General features: G+C 51.2%; 1 protein-coding gene across 6 annotated transcripts in view; it reads left to right on the forward strand.

The window, feature by feature from the left end:
- ZFAT (zinc finger and AT-hook domain containing) overlaps positions 1–17,704 on the forward strand; it is a 195,925-nt gene extending 178,221 nt beyond the window's left edge. For 3 of the 6 annotated variants that reach the window (XM_012807040.2, XM_023514941.1, XM_023514942.1), the window contains one exon: positions 16,844–17,704. In XM_012807040.2, coding sequence (XP_012662494.1) covers positions 16,844–17,083 — 240 coding nt within the window. In that variant the 3' untranslated portion in view covers positions 17,084–17,704. The remainder of the gene's footprint in view (positions 1–16,843) is intronic. The other 3 variants (XM_023514939.1, XM_023514938.1, XM_023514940.1) reach the window with 2 other exon arrangements.
- Positions 17,705–19,980: the final 2,276 nt, after the last annotated feature.

Below are 19,980 nucleotides of genomic sequence, written 5' to 3' on the forward strand. Positions count from 1 at the left end.
GTGCTTGTCTGCATACGTGGATCACAAACTGTACCGTAGTGTGCTTGTCTGCATACGTGGATCACAAACAGTATCATAGTGCACTTGTTTGCATATGTGGCTTTTCTCCCATAAAGTGGACGGTCCTTGAGAGTGGATGACAGTTTGGTCTCATCTATCTAGATCTCTAGCACTTGGCTTGAGGCTTGGCTCATTTTAAAGGCTTTGTAAGTATTCAGAACATGAATGCAAGGTCAGATGTCAGGAGGCTGAGCTGGTGGGGCTGGTGCCTTCAGTGTGACTTATGCTGGGCAGCCTTGTGACCTCCAGGCTGGCTGCAGGTTCACTGCAGGAGAACCACAGGTCTCTGAGGCAGAGACCCTGTACTGGAGGGACGGCACAAAAGCTTGTCTCCAGAGAAGCCCATTTCATGGGCACCACCTCAGCTCATATTGTAGCCAATGGAGCAGGAGACATGGGCACAGCTGGTTGTGTAGCCAGTGTGTCAAGGGCACCAGACTGCCTGGGCTGGACCCCTGGATATGTCACTTAATAGTGACTAGCTTCTCTTTAAACTTTTGTTTCCCTACCTGTAAAATGGGAGGACCACAGAACCTTTCTCAGGAGGCTATTGTGTGGATTATACTTGATTATGCAGATGAAGCAGCTGTCTCTGTGCCTGGCATGTGGCTGAGTCTTCAATAAATCTTAGCTCCCGTGATTATAGAAACAGCGTAGCTCCTAACCGCCCCCCTGCCCTCCACTGTGCATGTAGAATTCAGCCACAGCTGTTTCCAATTCTCTTTATTTCCCTTTAGCAAGCAGGTTCTTATGTGGTCACCTAGGCTCTGGGCCTGGCCTGAGGAGCCTTGGGGTGGAGGAGACACCATTTCTTTCATAGCAGAGCCTGTGGCTTGGTCCAGGGAGGTGAAGACACTGTTACATTATGCAGGCTAGCCTTACATTATGCTCAGCTTTTGACCCCTTACTACCTGTAGTCTTGAATCACCTGAGTAGTTCCCTTAGAGAAGGCCCTGGGGAGCCGTTATGGACTATGGCCCCCCAATTTATCTGTTGAAATCTGACCCCGGGGCTGAACTCTTTGGGAGGTAATTAGTTCATGTTGCAGAATCCCTTGTAAGAAGCCAGAGGGCTCCATAGCTTTCTCTCAGCAGTCTGCCATGTGAAAGAGGACTCCAGAACCCAACCGTGCTGGCACCCTGACCTCAGACTTCACCCTCCAGGACTGCAATAGAAATTTCTGTTGTTTATAAACCACCCAGTCCATGGTACTTCGTGATATAGCCCAAGCTGAGACAGAGGCTGCTTTGGAGTCCCTGATGCTGAGGGACATTGCCTGAAGTGAGAGAAGTTTGCGGGAGTGGTTCTGAGTGAGAAGGACACACAGGTTTAAGGTCAGGACAAAGAGTTAAGCAGACCTTCCTGCCTGAGGGAGAAGCCCAGATAGCAGAGAGATGGGGACCTGTGGATTTGCCCAATGGGAGGCTGTGTTGCCCTGGGGTTTCAACACTGGCTCTAGATCAATCATTGAGGTCAACCCCAGCAGGGCGAGTGTCAAAGCTTCCTCAGTGCTCAGAATCAGAAGATGGGTCGCAGGTTTCTTTTTCTGTTTTCAGTTCTGCTTGCTAATGAACCTTCCTCAGTAAGCTTAATGAGTGATTGAAATGGTTTGTTGTGATTTAAACAAAAAATATTATATAAACATTCTATACCTGGGAGTTTGGCTTTTCTGCCTTGAGTGAGGGCTGTGGTTCTGTGGCTGTCCAGGGAGGGATCCAGGTGGCTCCAGCCAGCTCCATTTTTGCCTTTCTGCTTATCAATAAGTAACTCCTCAGGTTTTCTGGAAACTTATGGCTATTCATCTCAAAGGATGAGGAGAAGAACTGCCAGAAGACTGGATTGTTGAGTTAAGGAGATAAGAGTGTGTTAGCTGAGGAAAGAGGCCAGACACTGCCTCCTTGGGCACAGGGAGGGGGTCCTCAGGTGCAGAGGAAAGGCAGGGACCGGTCCCTCTCCTGAAGCTCTGCCGAGTACCTGTCAGGTTGACCAAGGAGAAAGGCCAGGCCCCTGAGGGTGGTCACTTGGGTGATTTTGTGAAATGGAGAGGAGGAGGGCTTTTCTCCTGGGGTGCAGCTCAGAGGATTTTGGTGAGGGTAGGAGGCTTGCGGGACCCTGAGGTTGCCTGTCCCTGGGATGATGTCTGTTGAGGAAGAGGCTATTCCCTGTGTGAGACACCTGACAGTGACACAAGGCACCCATGTGTGACCTGCCATAAAATAAAGTAGAAATTCCTGTACATGTGCTTAAAGGTTAACAGGGTAAAGTGCTAATGTGCAGTGAACTTGTCTAAATATCAAAAGGTACCACAGGTGGTGAGAAGCTGCTGCCAGCGCCTTGCCTTGAGCAATAACCATCCTCTGACCAGTTTCAGCAGTTTCAAAATATCTCCTAGGGTCCACATTAGGATAATTTGATTCTGTATTTATCAAGCTTCTACTTATAAGCCAGGTAGCATGTAGACATGGTGTGGGTGTGCTAAGCCCATGAGGGAGGAAGGCTCTAGGCCCTTGGGCATGGGAGGCTGGCCCCCTCAGGAGAGGGGACAGGATGGTGGACGTCTGCTTTGGGGGAGCTTTGGCACCCAGCAGCAGTCATGAGCACTGCCTTCTACAACGCCCTGCCCCCGCATCTCTCTCCCTTCCCACTCGCTCTCTGTCAGTTTGTAGAGAAGGGTTATTTGTTCTAATTAGATTACTATTAGATTAAACTAAGCTGCTTCAGCTCCTGAGATGTACTAGAAATACAGGGTGCTCTAGACATGAGGGTCATCACTTTGGTTTGCCCCATATGGAAACCATGTCCCCTTCCCATGGGGGAAGCCAGGAGGAGGCCCCTGTTACTTCCCTCTTCCTGTTTCATGGCCCTTCTCTCACAGCAAAGCAAGCTAGCCCTTCCTCTCCCCTTTAGGCCAAGGGCCTGGTGGACAATCCAGGTTGCAGGTGGCGCTGCTCTGTGCAGCAGAGTGTCCCTGTGCTACCACAGACAACTGTGTATGGTGATGTGATCTGTGTGCTCAGAAAAGAAAAAGTATCTGCTCTCTAATTACTACCAAGAGGAAAACAGGGTGGGGAAGGCATGGTGCTCTCTTCCTCTGTAGAAGATGTCTTGCCCACTGCTGGGACGGGTCTCAGCCTCTCCCTCCCTGTAGATGCCTTCCTTCTTCCAAGGCTTTGAATCTACACTGACACATGGAATGGTGTCTTCCTGCCTGTGAATATCTTTTGATATTTCTGCAAACATCTTGTCAGACATAACCCCCTTTTTGGCTCGGCACCTATAGCTCAGTGAGTAGGGTGCCGGCCACATACACAGTAGCTGGCGGGTTCAAGCCTGGCCCAGGCCTAACAACAATGACAACTGCAACCGAAAAATGGTTGGGCATTGTGGGGGGTGCCTCTAGTCCCAGCTACTTGGAGACTGAGGCAAGAGAAGCTCTTAAGCCCAAGAGTTTGAGGTTGCTGTAAGCTGTGATGCCATGGCACTCTACCGAGGGCAACATAGTGAGACTCTGTCTAAAACAAATAATAAAAAAAAAAAAAACCCTTTTTTGTCCTTTGTAGATGTTTCTATACAAACCACATGCATTTATATCTTTTCTTTCCTCTATAAATTCAGGACTGCATTCACCATTTCCTTTTGTTTCTGGCTTATATAAACGACACTCTTAGCCTGGGGTTGGGAAAGCAGATGTGCTCGTGCACTAAGCTCACTTTCATCTCCCTGTGAAAGCCCTAAAGGAAGCCCTCCCCACCCTCCCCTGGCTACACAGTGAGCGAAATCCCCGTCCCCAGCACTTAACTGTACACAGGGGAATATTTCACCTAACGGAATCAGCTATGGTGTTGTTTTTCCTTTTTTTTGTTGTTGGGAATTCATTGAGGGTACAAAGAACCAAGTTACATTGATTGCATTTGGTAGATAAAGACCCTCTTATAATTCTGTTTTCATTCTTGTTGTTGGGTTGTATTTGGACTTTTGACTGCAGCCCTCTAATTCTTACCATAGCACGGAATCTGAGAATGTCTGAGTGGAAGAGGCCTTAGAAGTTACCGGCCACTTGGGAGAGAGTCATGAATTGCATCCCTCTCTTTGATCTCAGGTTTGGACACAGCTGAGAAATAAAGGCATGAGTAAACCAGACACAATGGGAGTAGCGGGGTAGCAGGAGGTGGAGAGCAACTGGCGGCCAGCTTAGCCATCTAGTCACAGGCGAGCTGGATGATCGTAGGACATGGCTGCTCATGGGGTCTCAGCCCTACAGACCTGGCACTCCTGTTGAATACCAAGTTTTTATAGCATGACTTTTACTATCCTGAAATGAAATTCATAGATGCTTAGAAAAAAATCACTCTAGTTATTAATTGAAATAAGAAGTAAATGGAAAATTATTTGTGATAAAATAATAAGAATCGGGTTCTGTTAGTACTCAGCCATAACTGCACGAGGGTTCAGTAGTAGGGAGAATGATCGCCTCCCAAGGTGTCTACGCCCTCATCTCAGACCTGCAAATATGCACATATGTTAGGTTTTGCATGGCAAGGAGCAGAAAGCTTGCTAATCAGCCGAATAAGAGGTAGGGAGGGGATCTTGGATTCCACAGGTGGGCCCAGTGTCATCACAAGTGTCCTAGTCTCGGAACCAGAGAGCTGAAGTTATGAGAAAGACTCTGCTAGCCGTTGCTGGTTCTGAAGATGGAAGAGGCCACAGTTGAGGGCACAGGTGGCCTCTGGACCCTGGAATGCTGAGGAAATGCATCAGTATGCAGCCCTGCTGGCATGTTGATTTTAGCTCAGTGAGACCCGTTTCAGACTTCTGAACTCCAGAACTGAAAGATGATAAATTTGTGTTGCCGTAAGCTGCTGGGTTTGTCTTAATTTATTATAGTAGCAATAGTAAAATCAAACACACACTTGGTGATGCAGTCACACATGTGTCCTGAGGATGGAATCCACTGTGGGCACAGCAGCTACGAGCGCAGGCTGAGAAGGCTGTGACGTAGGTGACTTGGAGCAGCATTGCTGATGCTGGAGGGCTTTCCTGAACCAGATAAAGGAGTCTCCCCTCAGAGTATTTGGTTGTTTATATGTAAAACAGAGTTAGGTTCTGGGCTCAGATCTTCATAAATACAGTGGTTGTTGATTTTTAATCCTCATGACTAGACTAGTGGGAAATTTGGAAGTTGTATGAGACGGAACAATTAGTGGTTTTGTGGACTTTGCTGTACATTGTCACCCATCCCTCCAACTTCCCAAAACATCGCTGCAGGGGTGCAGGCTTCTGCAGAAGGGCAGTGCTCTGGACAGGGAGGGTGTCAGGAGGGGGGAGGGCAGGGTTCTTCTCCAGACCCCAGTCAGGGCAGCCTGCAGTGGTCAGTGGGAAAGCAGGCAGGAGCTGCCTTCACACACTTCCCAGAAGATAGAAACTCCTGCATTATGGACGTAGGAATGCAGGGAGGGGTAAACCATGGACCCTCTGTTAGAGGATGTCATGACCCAGCTGCCCCTGTGCAGGACTCTTACGCCATGCTCTCTGGGCAGCCATTTGAGCAGCTCGGGGTGGGAGCTTAGGGTCTTTCAGTCTGTATAGTAGCCTGCTGTGCTCTGTGACCCTGTCTTTCAGTGCAGGCCCTCCAGAAACAGCAGAACCTCTCATTGCCCCCTTGTGGGACAACCCATTGTGCATGTGAAGATACAGGCACCACTTTGGCCTGCATCTTCTCTGCTCTAGACCAGGTATTCTCATACCTGACCATTTTCTCTAAAAGCAGTCAGCCTTCTTAGAATGCCATCTGAGGAGCCTTTAGTCTCCCTCAAGGCTAGACTCAGGCACGAACTCCAGGGGAGGCCTGGAGCCAAGGGGGCACTTGAGGAAAGACAGAGATGGGGCCTCATCCCTCCTTTAACCAAATCTGAGCTAACTCTCCCAGTGGTCAAGTTCACCATTTGCTCACATGGGTCTCAGCAGCTCTATGCACGCTGCTCTCAGACCCGGCATCTCCCATTTTGTGTTTGTGGTGCCAGGTGATGGGCCAGGTACAGACTTTCATGCAGACCCATGTAGGAAGTTGCCTAAGAAGTCCGTGGTCAGATGCAGAGTGGCATTGGTGGGCCTGCAGGTGCTGGGGAACTCTGGAGGCATCTCATGTTGGAGTCCACTGGTCCTGCAAAGCTTTGGACATGGAGTGTAAGAAGAATTAGATGAGGCCTCTGCCTTTGAGCCATACTCTTCACTGAGAAGGCAGGGGGATGGGGAGCAGGTTGGGTGGCCCTGAACATGGAGATGACTATTTGGTACCCAAGTGGATATGCCTAGTAGAGAATGTGATGGCATGTTTGAATGTCAGGCGAGAGATCTGGGCTAGCCATCATTTTCAGAGTTGTCAGCCTGAGGTGATATTTGAAGTCATGAGACTGGCTGAGGTCGTGGAGGGCGAGGACATCAATAGAGGAGGCTCTGGGTCCGCACACTGGGGCCAGTGTTCTAGGAGAGGAGGAGGTCGTGGCAGAGATGGTCAGTGAACAACTAGGGGCATAGAAGACATTGGGGAGAGAGCTGAGCAGTGGCGGCAAGCGAGAATGTGGCTACCAAGGGCAGGGAGCCCGGGAAGGCCAGATGCCACTGCCAGCCTGAGCTGGGCCGTTCCCTCTGCCCGTTCACTTCCCTGTCTCTTTGTGCCTCTTCCCATTCTTCTGACTCTTACAAATCCTGTGGTGTGAAGGGACACCATCACCTACCAAGTGTACCCCAGCCTATCCCAGCAACTCAGGGTGAGACCCTGTTCGTTTCCTCCTACAGACTGCACACCTGCTGAGGGCGGGGGCCCTGTCTGGGCTCACAGCTCTGTTCCTGACTCCACCAGCGCATCTAACATGCCAGATCTTCAGTGGAACAGGAGAGCCCAGAAGTCATCTGCAGCCTGTGTGGGAGTTTCCATGAGCGAGATGTGATATTCCACAGCAGAGAATGGGCAGCTTGTCCGAGATGGCTTAGGCAGTACTAAGTGGCTCACCATTTGGAAGTGCCCAGACAGAGGCCGCTTTCTGTTTGTCTAGCAAAGAGCTGCTCATGTTGCGTAACTAAATGCCTGTCCCTCACCCTGCCTGAGGGAGTGACAGCTGCCCCATGTAGTAGCCCAAAACAGGCGCTGGCCGTCAGACCCGTTCCCAGTCTTAAGGCTTGGTTCTGTCCATCTTCTGGTTTCTCAGTCACTCTTGTCCCTGGCCAACTTTTAGCATCCTGCCCCGTCTGCCAGCCTCTTGAGGTTGGACCCAGCACCCATGTTTCCTGCTGGGAGGGCCTCTGGAATCAGACCTCCCTGGTCCGCAGAGGTGCATCTGGAGTTGGTGACTGAGCTGCTCTCTGCCCTGGGGTCTACAGTGTCCACCCCTCCCCTGTGACTTCCTTCTGTTCCTGCTTGGCCCTCTCCCTCCTCTCCCAGCTGCTGGGCCCCACTTGGTGGCTGTTTAGCACATTTCTTAGGATATTTCCACTCCATGTCCTTGACTCCAGTGACTCATTTGAGAAGCAGGGAGTGAGTGTTTTCTAGTTGCCAGGCATGGGCAGGAAGGCAGCGGCAAGCAAGGCACAGAGGCACCAGCTCAGTGAAACGGTGTGTCACGTGGTGCTTGGGGCCCAGTGGGACTATTGTCAGATGGAAGGCAGCCTGGGGCTGTGGGAGCACTGGCTCAGGGAGCTGGTGGGGGGTCTTCCCTGGAGGAGAAGGCACCAATCTGAGGTCTTAAGGGCAGGAGGGATCTTTGGAAAAGGGGTGGGGTGGGGCCTTCAGGCAGGTGGAGCAGAAAGACTAGAAGTTCATGGGAGCGAAAGAGAGCACGCGTGCTCATGAGCTAAGTTTGAGTGTGCAGGGAGGGGCAGGCAGGGAAGGCCTTGCTGTCCATCCACCTGGCTCCCTCCTGAGGGCACAGGAAGTAATGAATTAAAGTGAATGAGTTGGGAGGAGTGTGAGCCTTGCAGTCCTTTCACTTGGCTTCAAATTTCAGAGTCACCTGTTTCTAGCTGAGGACCTTGTAAACTCTGTGAGCCACCCCTTCTGAGGGAGATGTGGTGGGAATCCCTTCACCGCGTCCTCATCAGCCTTTCCGCGCTGCGTGAGGCTCAGTGAACGAGGGATCCACAAGCACTGTACACACCATCCAGGTCCTGCTTTCAAGGGCACTGAGAAGCAACTGCAGTACAGGGAGCAGCAGTGCCACACGATACCAGCAGACAGGCAACAGGGGCAAGTGAGCGCGGAGAGGTCTCTCCTACTGCAGGCGCGGTTGAGATCAGAGATGGAGATAGTACAGCCACACATGCAGAGACAGACTCAAAGCCATAGCCAGGTACATGTGCATACACATGCAAATGCACACATGCACACAGAGTACACGGACACACATACAACCCGCACTTACATATGCCCCTCCATGCACGCACACATGGGTACACATGCCCACATACCTGAATATATAATTATGCATACTTGTATAGCATGTCCACATATACACAGACATGCACATACACATGTGCCTATATAGGTGTACATGTACATATATACACATGGACACGTGTGTGCCCACATACCTGCACACATACCCCTGTACATGCATGTGTAAATATACACACATGGACACATGCGTGCCCACATACCTGCACACATACCCACCCATGTACATGCATGTGTACATATATACACATGGACACGTGTGTGCCCACATACCTGCACACATACCTATGTACATGCATGTGTACATATATACATGTGGACACATGCGTGCCCACATACCTGCACACATACTTACCCATGTACATGCATGTGTACATATACAAAGGTGGACATACATACACACTCTTGTATACCCGTATACCTGTATGTGGACATATGCATTCTTAAACATGCATATATGTATGCATACACACATGGGCACACATCCATGTATGTGCACACTGATAGATGTGTGTGGATGGATTCACAAGCCCATATGTGTGCATGTGCACATATATACATACACAGACCCATGCACACATGCGAGCCCGTGTAGCTGCACATATACTTGCCTATGCCCATACAGGTGCACATGGACATATGAACTTGGACACACATATGCCCACACGCTGAACGTCTGCGCCTGCACCACCCATATGTCCTCATGTGCATACGTTTGCTGCCTACATCTAGCCTACCTCCTGGTGAAAGTCGGACTCTTATCGTAGATTTTTTATGTCCCCCAGGCCTGGTCTCATTATATCCTGCTCATCATGGGTGCTCATTACGTTCTGTGTTGATGATAATTGACCAGGCCTGTGTTCTGCTAGTGGCCTTCTGAGATCTGTCCACTTCCCCTACAGCAGAGAAGGCTGGGTGCAGGGCTGATGCTCAGCAGGGCCTGAGAACAAATCCTGGGAATGGTTGAAGTGCCTACAGGAGGGTAAGAATAAAAAGCAGCTTCTCTGTTCCTTTTCTGGGCCACAGCACCAGTCGCCTTCCCTTTTAAGTACAGGAATGATATCTGAGACCGAGGACTGTTCCCTGAGACGTGGCTTGATGAATAGGAACCTGGTCCAATTTGTTTAAAAATGAATTTGAAATGTGAGGGGTGCTTGAAGCAAAACGACCTCCTATTGGTGGTGGTGATGGTGGTGTAGGGGCGTGACAGTAAAGTTTCTTTCCCCAAAAAATCAAAGGGTGGTCCCTGTCTAAAGAGACCCTCCAATTAGAATTCCCAGAGTTCTCATCTTCCCAGTGCCTGGCAAGGGTCACAGGCTTGCAGGAGGGCCCAGGAGTGCAGACAGCCCCTGATGGGCACCTTGGTGGCAGCTTCATCCCAAAGGGTCATAAACCAAATACACAGTATACAATTATAAGCCAATGCTATCCAACTATGTATCATTCCTGTTTTTTTTTATTTTAGGACTAATAAACATTTGATTTTTATTCCTTTATTTGTTGTTTATTCATGTGCTGAAAGCCAAGTTCAAATAATTTGCTAGATCTGACTTGGCCTGACCAAAGCCTGGAAATTCCAATGTCCCGGCCAGGACTGAGCTCACAAACAGCAGGGCCCGAACATCTCCAGCACAGGCACATTGGGGGCCCGGGCAGCAGAAAGGTCTCTGCATGATGTTTGAAAGCTGCAGTGCAACTGTGTATTATTTATTATATTTCACCAGCAGTTTTCAAAGTGTTGCTTTAAATGCCCAACTAGTACAAACATTTGCCCATTTCTCACTGCTGCCTCTGTGGGATTCAGCTGCCAGATTCACTCTTTCTTCTCTTAATTAGTCTTTGTCATGTTTGGATGTCCTTGAATGTGTCCCAGGGCTGTTTAGTGTCCCAGGAAGGGGTTGTCATCAGTGCAGTCTCTGAAACAGAAGGACCTGTGTTGTAGGATGGGATTCAGGGGTGCAGAGCTGGCTGTGCGCTAAAGGTCACTTGCGGTCTCCATGGGCCCCACTTTCCACGCGGGCTTCCTGTTTGACAAGACACCCCCTCCGGCTGTCCGGGGTTCTTGAGGATGATTGTCAGCTCACCACAGTCGAGTGGCTGTGCTTTTGGAGGCGGGATTGTCCTCCCTGTCTCAGTCAGCCTCTGGGAGAAGAGGCATGCTTTTTTAAAGAGGAAAGAGAAGTATGAAAAAAGCTTGTGCAGGGTCAAAGGCAGGAGATTGGCTGGAGAATCAAGGGGTGAGTGGCCCCCAACACTGCAGCCTTCTGCTTAACTGAGCCCTGTGCTGTAGACAGTGTCCTGGGTTGCTGGGTTTATCAGAGGTGGCACAGCCCACACTGAACTCCCCAGGGCCTGCCAGGTAGGCACATTTCCCCAGAGCAGCTTTCCATCCTCCCCTGAACTCCACTGTCCTCTAAAGCTGGGACACTAAGACCTCTTAGGGTGTTGTGAAGACTAAGTACCATTAACACACTTAACATAGACTGCTTACCACGGCATCCAACACACAGCAGACAGTTTGTTGTTATTGTTATTTTATATTGTTAGAACTGTTCCTGACGAGTCTTTGTCATCCTGGTATGCTGACTACTTTTTTATTCATTCAGTAATCCAGGGAAAACCCACTTAGCGCTCACCCGTGCTGGGCTGGTCACCACGCTGGACTCTCTGGCAGTGCTCTCCTTTGTTCTCCCAGTAACCAGATTGCTTTGTGTCTTGGTATGAAGTCCCCTGTGTGGGGTGGAGAGTTCTGCAGGCCCAAAGCCAGAAAATCTTCCTGCAGGGAGGCCCTGGGCCATTTATTTCCTCAGAGTCTGGGCCCCTCTTCCATGAAATAAAGGGATTGGACCTTTGGGACTTTTGGAGCCAAAAGGGGCTCCTCCCTGGACAGCATGCGGTCTCCCCACGATCACATCCTCTGGGTGTACTCTTTTGTTAAGCAGAGTTTGAAAGAAAGGCAGGGGGCAGCTGGACCTGCAGTGTGGCAGCTCCAGATGGTTCTTGTTAGCATCATTTCCAGGTTCTACCTGTGGGCAGGTCAGAAATGTTGCTGATACCTACCACGGACCTGCCAGGAGTGTGGCACTGGGCCAGGCATGGGGAGACAGGCTGTCCGTGTCTCAGGGAGCTCTGGGCAGACAGGGATTGTAGAACAGGTCCACAGGGCACCTGGGGCCCTGAAGGACCCCCCTTCAGGAGTGTTTCCTGAGCTAGGGTTATCTCTAGGGCAGTGGTTCTCAACCTTCCTAATGCCGCAACACTTTAATACGTTTCCTCATGTTGTGACTCCCAACCATAAAATTATTCTCATTGCTACTTCATGACTGTAATTTTGCTACTGTTGTGAATCATAATGTAAATATCTGATATGCGGGATGTATTTAGGTGACCCCTTTGAAAGGGTCGTTTGACCCCCAAAGGGGTCACAACCCACAGGCTGAGAACTGCTGTTCTAGGGTTTTCTTGAATGCTGGGAAGGAGAAAGCTTAACCACCTGGGGATAGTTTTTGCAGAGAAAATGGAGAGGGGAGCTGGAGGGTAAGAGCACTCTGGGCAGGAGAGGAAGCAGGGAAAGAATCAAGACGGTGAGGCAGAGGCACAGCTGGCTGCGGGGCACACAGCAGTGTCCGTGGATGGGGAAGGGTTAAAGCCAGGAGAGCAGACAGGGTTGGGGGAGGCAGCTGCTCCAGAGTGGGACCCCGCACGGTGCCGGGGCCTGACGGGGAGCTAGTCTACATTCCCAAGAACACTTGAGCAAAACTACAGAACTCAGTGCCTGATTTAGTGAATAATTTGTAGAGTCCCATGAGTTAAGATTTTCTATTAAGCTATCTGTGCTGCTAATAATTTAGCTAAAAGATGTGTTAGATACAGCATTGGGGAAAAATGGAATACCCATCTCAGGGGATAATGACACTGTGAAAGCCATATTATTTCTACTGCAGAGAACAATTTTAAGCCTGTGCTAATAGATTAAGCTACTAGAGTGATCATTTTGAACAAAGAGAGTGGTTGAGAATTATATAGCCAGCCTCAGACTGATTGGGACAGGTGAAGAGCAGTAATTTAATCCTCTCAATCCGGGACAAGGAATGCCTTTAATCATTGCCACGCTACACCAGCTGAGGAAGGGCTTTATACTCGGGGTCACCTGAGCTGCACTCCACCTTTGCTACTTTTCAATTGTTTGATCTTATATGAGTCACTAGAGTATTAGAAGCTTGAGTCTCCCCATTTATAAAATGGGAACAGAAATGCCCAAACCACAGTGTTGTGTGTAAATAAATAATTGGCACAGGAGAATGTTCAATAAACTGCAAAGAGCTGGGTGGACATGGGGTTCCCTGGGAGCAGGGGAGACAGTGCGATCACATGACTGTTGACATGCACAGAGGGGGTACCCTCTTTGAAGAGCACCCCATGAGTCCCCGCATGAAGTCACTCACTCACTCCCATCCATGCCTTCTGTGTAGGATCCGTATGTAAAGTGGAGCATGTCTGTGGGTGTGAACGGGGAGCGTGTGACTGAGGCCCGCAGCAGGCGAGTGTCAGGACCTGGGGAGGTGGTCAGGTCCAGTTCCCACACTCAGTAAGGTGACTGAGCAGCAGCCCTACACCTGGGCTCACTCAGGGGACCCTGACCCTAACCACCTGGAGGGCTTGTGAGAACCATGCATTGCCCACTGCCTCCATCACTTCCTCGGGTGGATTCAGCCCAGAGGATCATGTTTGGAAACTTTACTGCACTCTGATAATTTGCAGGATGAATTTAGTGGTGATTCTGTTGGACAAATCCTGGAGGCTAAAAATTAAACAAAACAAAACAAAATAAATGGAGAAAGGGTTACCCTTCAGTAGACTAAACACTTAGGAACGGTGATGTGGGCAGAGAGACGCGAGAGAGGTGTGACAGCAGCACAGCCACAGCAAGTCTTCTCGTGCTGGGCAAGTTTTGATCCACAAACTGCTGCAGGTGGGATGCGTGGGGCTCTGCTTTGGAAACCTGCAGAGGCTTCCTTTGTAAAGTGAAAGCTCCGTCTCCCCGCTGATGATCAGACTCTTCAGGATCCGACTGAAGACTTCACTGCAGGCTTCACCTGCTGCCTCTGCCCCACTCTCCCACCCTCCGTGACTTAGGGCACACCCTGTTGGTGGGTGTTTCACAGATACCCCTCCTAAGTGCAGAGGGATGTGTGGTCTGGAGCAGAGACAAGAGCCTTTGGCTTAGCCAGGATTGGAAGTGCCCCAGGGGGCCTGGAGAGGAACCCCAGAACAGAGACCTAGGAGTCCACCAGGCTTTGGGGTGGGCTGAAGGAGAAGAGCAGTGAGTGACTCTGGAATCTGAGAGAGGGCTTAGAACAGAGCCCAGGAGGGGCTGGAAAACAGCCAAGAGGGCATCTCAGGAACAAAACTGAGTCGCAGTCACAGTGGGGATGGTGGAATGTTCTGGAAAGGTGGAAACAGAACTCAGCCCCGGGGGTCAGGTGACTGGAAGGTGGTGGGCAGCCTCGGCAGGCTGCAGGGACACGCCTCCTCTCTGCTCAGTGTCTTCCCTCTGCCTGGGATGCCTTCTCCCACCACAGACCTTCTGTGCAGTGGCCGTCAGGCCCCATGCTGCAGAGTTATCTAGCCTGTCATTTACCTGCAGGTCAGGCCTGTCAGGCTTCTCTGGTTTTCACCACATTTGTGGGCAGTGGCTGTGTCCTTGTCATCTAGGGACCAACTCCTCCTGGCTCTGGCCCTGAGAATGTCATGTGTGCCCACAGTGCTGCCGTAGGACAGGCTGCAGCCTCTGCCCCTCAAGGGCCAGGCCAGGGCACGGCCCTCCTCTTTGTCAGTAATCTCCACCCCTGTTGTTACTCAGCATGGTGTGTTAGTTGTTAGAAGGAGGGAGTTTTAGCCATTGGATGTTTCTGTCAATGAATGCCGCCTCTTCAGCTTTGATGACAGTTACTGACTTTGTACAAGCAATGGCGTCACATCCAAGAGTATGTCTCACAGCTCCTGTATCAGTGGGACTCACGGTATTGATCACATCATGGGCTTACCTGGAGTGCAGCGGGCTTGGCAGCACACATGAGGCCCTGCGGACCTGGGCTCAGATTATTCCCGTCCCCTCACCCTTCCCTTTGTGCAGAAGTTACTGACAGTCAAGAGGAGAAAAGATTTGTTTCATCACCCCCATCTTCCCCCACCTCTGTCAGGGGCTCTCTTTGGAAGGGAAATAAATCAATATTTACTTTTAACGTCCTGGTTCATGGTACATTTTCCCAGTTAAATTAAATTGAAACAAACAGTGAAAAGAGGAAAAAGTTTCAGTTCACTCTAAAAAACAAACCAGGCAAAACATTGATAGTTTCCACTTGGAACCACACTCCAGCTCCTGGTGAATTCTCCCAGGCCAAGTTAAAAGTTCCTTCCACTCCATAACATGGGGACCTCCACGCCCGCCCTGGAGGGACCCTTTCCACTTTTCTCTCTCAATTAAACGTGACCCAGCTGTCGGCACAGGCCTTCCTGCTCACAGCAGCAGGAATAATCACAGGGTCAGAATGAGACCGTCTCACAGAGAGAGTGGCCTCACGGCGTGTCATAGATATGTGGGGCGGGGGGTAGAAAGCCACGCAATGCTAGATGCAGGCAGGGAGAAGAGTCACAAGTGTGGGGCACTAGGCTTCATGGAGGCTGCCTGCGTGTACCTGCCACTCTCCCCATCTCCCAGGAGTCAGCACTCCTGCCCCTGTCTGCCCAGAACCCCTTCCCCATGTTACCTCCTGAGTCCCAACAAGCCTGGCTCCCCCCTGCCTTGCACTGGCCTCCTCTGCTGGACCCTTGGAGTTCTATGCCTGCCCACAAGACTGAGCTCCTGGGGGGACTGTGGTTCCTACCATGCCACTACCTTAGTGCCTGACAGAGCATCTGTCACTCAGTGGATTGTTAGTCAGTGAACAGATATTGAGTGCTTACTGTGTGCCAGGCAGTAAGCTTGGCCCCGGGAAAACAGCTGTGACAAGACAGACACAGTCCCTGCCCTAATGGAGCTTGCAGTCCTGTGGTAGCTGATAAAATGGCAGTTCTGTTGGGCAGATGAATAACTGCCAGCCCACGGTACCGTCCAGGGGGCAGGTGTGGAGGAAAGTGTTGGTAAGTGAACGAATGAAGGGGTGGAAAGGGCAGTGAGCTGTCAAGCACCGTCTGCACCTGGAATCCCCTTCATTCTACCCGTCATCCTCCGGAGTAGATGTTTTAGTTTCTGACTAACAGATGACAAAACCAAGGGTTATGGTGAAAAGTGTCTGGCCAGGCCTCATAGCTGCTAACTGGTGGAGCTGGTGTCAGGGGCAGGGTAGGGCAGGTTAAGCCTATGCCCTTTCTGCCTTGCCATCGGGACACACCTGGAGGGAGGCGAGCGGGTCTCTGGTATCCCTCAGCAGATCTGAGGACGCTCACCCTCCAGCCGAGCAGTTCCAGGCCCTTTGCTTTCCCCTAAGATTTGTTTCTAACCCTCAACTCATTTTTCTATCTCTGAGGTCTCAATTCTTACTCAGTCTTCTCATGTCTTTTATTTCTCAAGATCGGAGACAGTTGTTCGGAAAGACAGCCCCGAGCTGTGGGGCATTAACACCAGCTATAATTTGGTCTTGTCTGGAATCTGCCAGCTTGGAGCTATGGTGAAAGGCCTGGCCATTGAAGCCATCAGGTCCTGTCCACTGCTGGTGCTCTGAGAACTCTCCTTCCCAGCCCTGGGGCAGTGAGTGCCCACTAGCAGCCCCCCTCCAGGAGAGAAGGGCTTGCTGTTAGTAGACAGGGTGTTCCTGGGGAAGCAAGGCCTGAGAGCCTGTGTCCCCTCCTAGTGAGATACAATCCTTCCCACTAAGCTGAGCTCCCAGGGTGCATGGAGAGCCAGAGGGCCCAGGATTTCCTAGTCCTGTTGTCACTACCAGATGGACTGGCTGTGTCTTTCTGGGAGCCCCCACACCCCACTTCAATGCTGTTGTAGTAAATAACCCCCCTGGTGCCTTCAACCCTCAATCTTTAGGTAACCTCTACACCTCCTAAAGCCCTGGGTGGTAGCCTATGTTAGCAAATGACCATGGACTCTGCATCTGAACTTAGGTTCCCCTATTTGCCACTGGGGAACTTGATCAGGTTGCTCTGAGCCTTGCTCTGTTCATCTGTAAAATGGGCCTGAGAGCAAGCACCAAGCACCGTTGAGAGATCTGTGCACAGTGTGGACAAGCCCAGGAGCATGCTGGGTGCTTCAGAAGCTGTGGTCACCCATTATTACGCTAGACCGGGAAGTAAGCCCCTTGTGACATCTTTCTGGCCCTCCCACAGGTCACTGAGGAGGAGCCCAGCTCTAACCACACGGTCATGATCCAGGAGACCCTCCAGCAAGCCTCCGTGGAGCTGGCCGAGCAGCATCACCTCGTGGTGTCCTCTGACGACGTGGAGGGCATCGAGACAGTGACTGTGTACACGCAGGGAGGGGAGGCCTCAGAGTTTATCGTGTACGTACAGGAGGCTGTGCCACCTGTGGAGGAGCAGGCAGTGGAGCAGCCGGCCCCGGAGCTCTAGAGGACATGCATTGCCAGAGGGTCACCGCACATGGCTGCCGGCCTCTGCAGCACCCAGGACGGGAGCCACCCAGCCCTCCTAGCCCATAGAATGGCACTCTCTTCTCCTTCCTTGTCTGGCAGCCCAATGGGACCCTCCTCACCCTACTTTGGGTAGGCGGGGCAGTCGGCCTCACCAGCAGCACCCTGTCCCTGGTACAGAGACACGCTCCCAGCCTGTGCCGTCTGCTTCCAGAAGGACTTCTACACCAGCGTCCCACACTTGCCCTACACTGTTTCCCCTGAGACTCCCAGTGACCACAGCATCTTCCCAAGTCACCCCAGCCTCCCAGGTGCTGAATCTCCATCTGGGACCGCTGTGCGGTCTGATGAGAAGAGACAGCCATCACTTAGAAAGTGACCTTACTGTTGGGGGCTGCGGGGAGTAGGGGGAGCAGAGGTGTCCTGGTTTTATCTATAAAGCACCCGGGATCAGGGAAGGTCACTATGACTCTTCCCCCTGTCACAGGGCTTCATTTTGCTGTCATGGAATTATTTTTGCTCTTAAGAAAAATGCACTTTTCACTTGTCACCTCCCATTCTAAGGGGACAAGTGGGTAGAATAAAAGCATTTCCTGCCCAAGTACTTGGGTTCCTTTCTGAGGTGGATGGCTTACCTTTCCCCTTCCCACATGGTAACCTTGCACTTGGGGCCCGCCCAGAACTACCCCACCCAGACCTGGGCCCTTAAAAGTAGACCATGATGCTTTTCCCCACTAAAGCACTTGGGTTTGCTTTGGGAACTTTTTGAAGGTAATGACCTCACCTTCCTTTCATTGCACCAAGCACTGGATTTGCTGCCTGCTGAGAAGTGGCATTGCCCTCCCCACCTTGTATCTGGGAGACACAGAGAACTTTATGACATGGTGCTGAGGGTTTCCCGTCCACTGATGGGTGCTCACCATCAGTTCCGTACATTTGGAGCCCCTGCTCTGCATGGCATGTGGGGCATCGAGCTGAACACCACTACCCCTTGCCTGGCCTTGGGGTTTCTTACCCAGCACCGACTCACTGGGGGTAAGGTTTGTTTGCCCAGAGCCGTGTCTCTCACGGAGCTCTCATGTAGGTGCGTCAGCACATGGGTGGTGGCGGCAGAGGGAGAGGCTGTCTCTTGCAGCTCTTGATACAGATAAGAAAGTGAGTTCTTGCTCTAGGCAAGGAAGGGAGGACCGTTCCCCCCGGGATGTTAAGGACACTTGACAGTGCATCCATCTGTGGTCAGGGCCCTGACGACTAGATGGACTTTTTACTTGCAAGGATTGGAGGTGGGAGGAGGGAGGGGTGGGAGTGAACCTTGAGCATCTCCACTTGCCTGGGGGAGCCCTAAAGGAAGGGTAGAAAGAGCCACCAGAACCCACATCCTAGACAGGCATGTGGGACGTAAGAACCATGGGGATACAGTGAGGAGATCCAGGCGTTCTGAGGAAGGGCCATCATGTCCGTGCATTCGTGTGGTCTCTGTTGAAAGGGGTGAGTGATTCAGCTGCAGACAGAGGACCTGGGCTCAAACACAGCTCTGTCTCTTCTCATCCCAGTGACTTTGGCAGGAGCTACCAGGCCTCTCTGAACTCCAGTTTACTCATCTCTGAAATAGGTCTAATGATAACTGCTGATTCCTAAGGTTTTTAAGAGGATTAACTGAATAAAACACTTGAAGCCGTTAGCGGAGTCTGGCCTACAGTCTGTAAATATCAATGATAATCGATGCTCCTAGGAATGGGGGATGTGAACATGATCAGATCCCTCACTGGAAAGGTCATGAGATCACAGAGAGGGGGCAGGAACAGCTCCACGGTAGACTCACTACTGGGAGGGAGGCCGTGGGGAGGAGCCTGCCCCGCCCACACATGCAGGAGCTGTGTGTTTTTAGCCTCCCTCTCCCCTGGAAACATCAAAACAGGAAGCTGAAGAATTGGTGTTCCCTGCTGACCATGCCCTTGTGAGTGGGTATTTGGGAGACTGGCCAAGTGGGCTTATTTTCCTCTGCTCTTTCTTGGGGTGCTGAGAACAGGGAAAGCTCTAAGTTACATGGTGCCCCCAGGTGACTCTAAGAAGTGGCCTCTCATGCTGCCCCCCACCCCCAGTTCCCCTCCTCCACTGAGGATGCTTTCTGATCTAACTTGTATTTTGGTTTTTTTTTTTTTTTTTTGCAGTTTTTGGCTAGGGCTGGGTTTGAACCCACCACCTCCAGCATATGGGGCCAGCGCCCTAATCCTTTGAGCCACAGGCACCGCCCTAACTTGTATTGTTCAGGCAAGGTGAAAGTGTCTGAATGGACTCTACCTGTCTGTTTTATAACGTGCTCAGTAGGATAGTATCTGGTCCGCCTGTGTCTTTCACAAGCTTGAGTGATTTTACCCCATGCCAGGTCAGGACATTCTCCTCATCACAGCAAGCCAGCAAGTTAGACGCCATTGTCAGAACTTCATCGGTGGGGAATATTAGCACAGAGAGGTTAAGTAACTTTACAGGAGCTCACATAGGAAGTGGTTGAACCAAGAATTAAGCCCAAGCAAGATCTGCATGTGTAATCAGTGTGCCTTCTGCCAATTTTTCCCTCCCTTTTATAGCTCAGAAGATGGCAGCTCAGTGAGTACCCTGTGTTGGGGGGAATGAGGCTAGAAAGGTGTGCATCTGTACCCCTATGTCATGCTGCCGCCCTGTCTTTCAGCCCTGATTCCAGGAAGGCAGAGCAGGCCGGGGGTTGGAGGGGTGTTACAGGCAAGGGGCCAGGTCTGCTCCCAGGAGCTGAAGCCCAGGGATCATGGTACTGAGAGATGAGATCAAGTGTGAGCAGGAGCAAGCACAAGAATGGGAGACCCTGGGCCAGGCCAAGATCAGGGACAAGGGAGGACACAA

The sequence above is a fragment of the Otolemur garnettii genome, unplaced genomic scaffold (genome assembly GCF_000181295.1).
Source record: "Otolemur garnettii isolate 467f Iridium unplaced genomic scaffold, OtoGar3 scaffold00062, whole genome shotgun sequence".
NCBI lineage: Eukaryota > Metazoa > Chordata > Mammalia > Primates > Galagidae > Otolemur > Otolemur garnettii.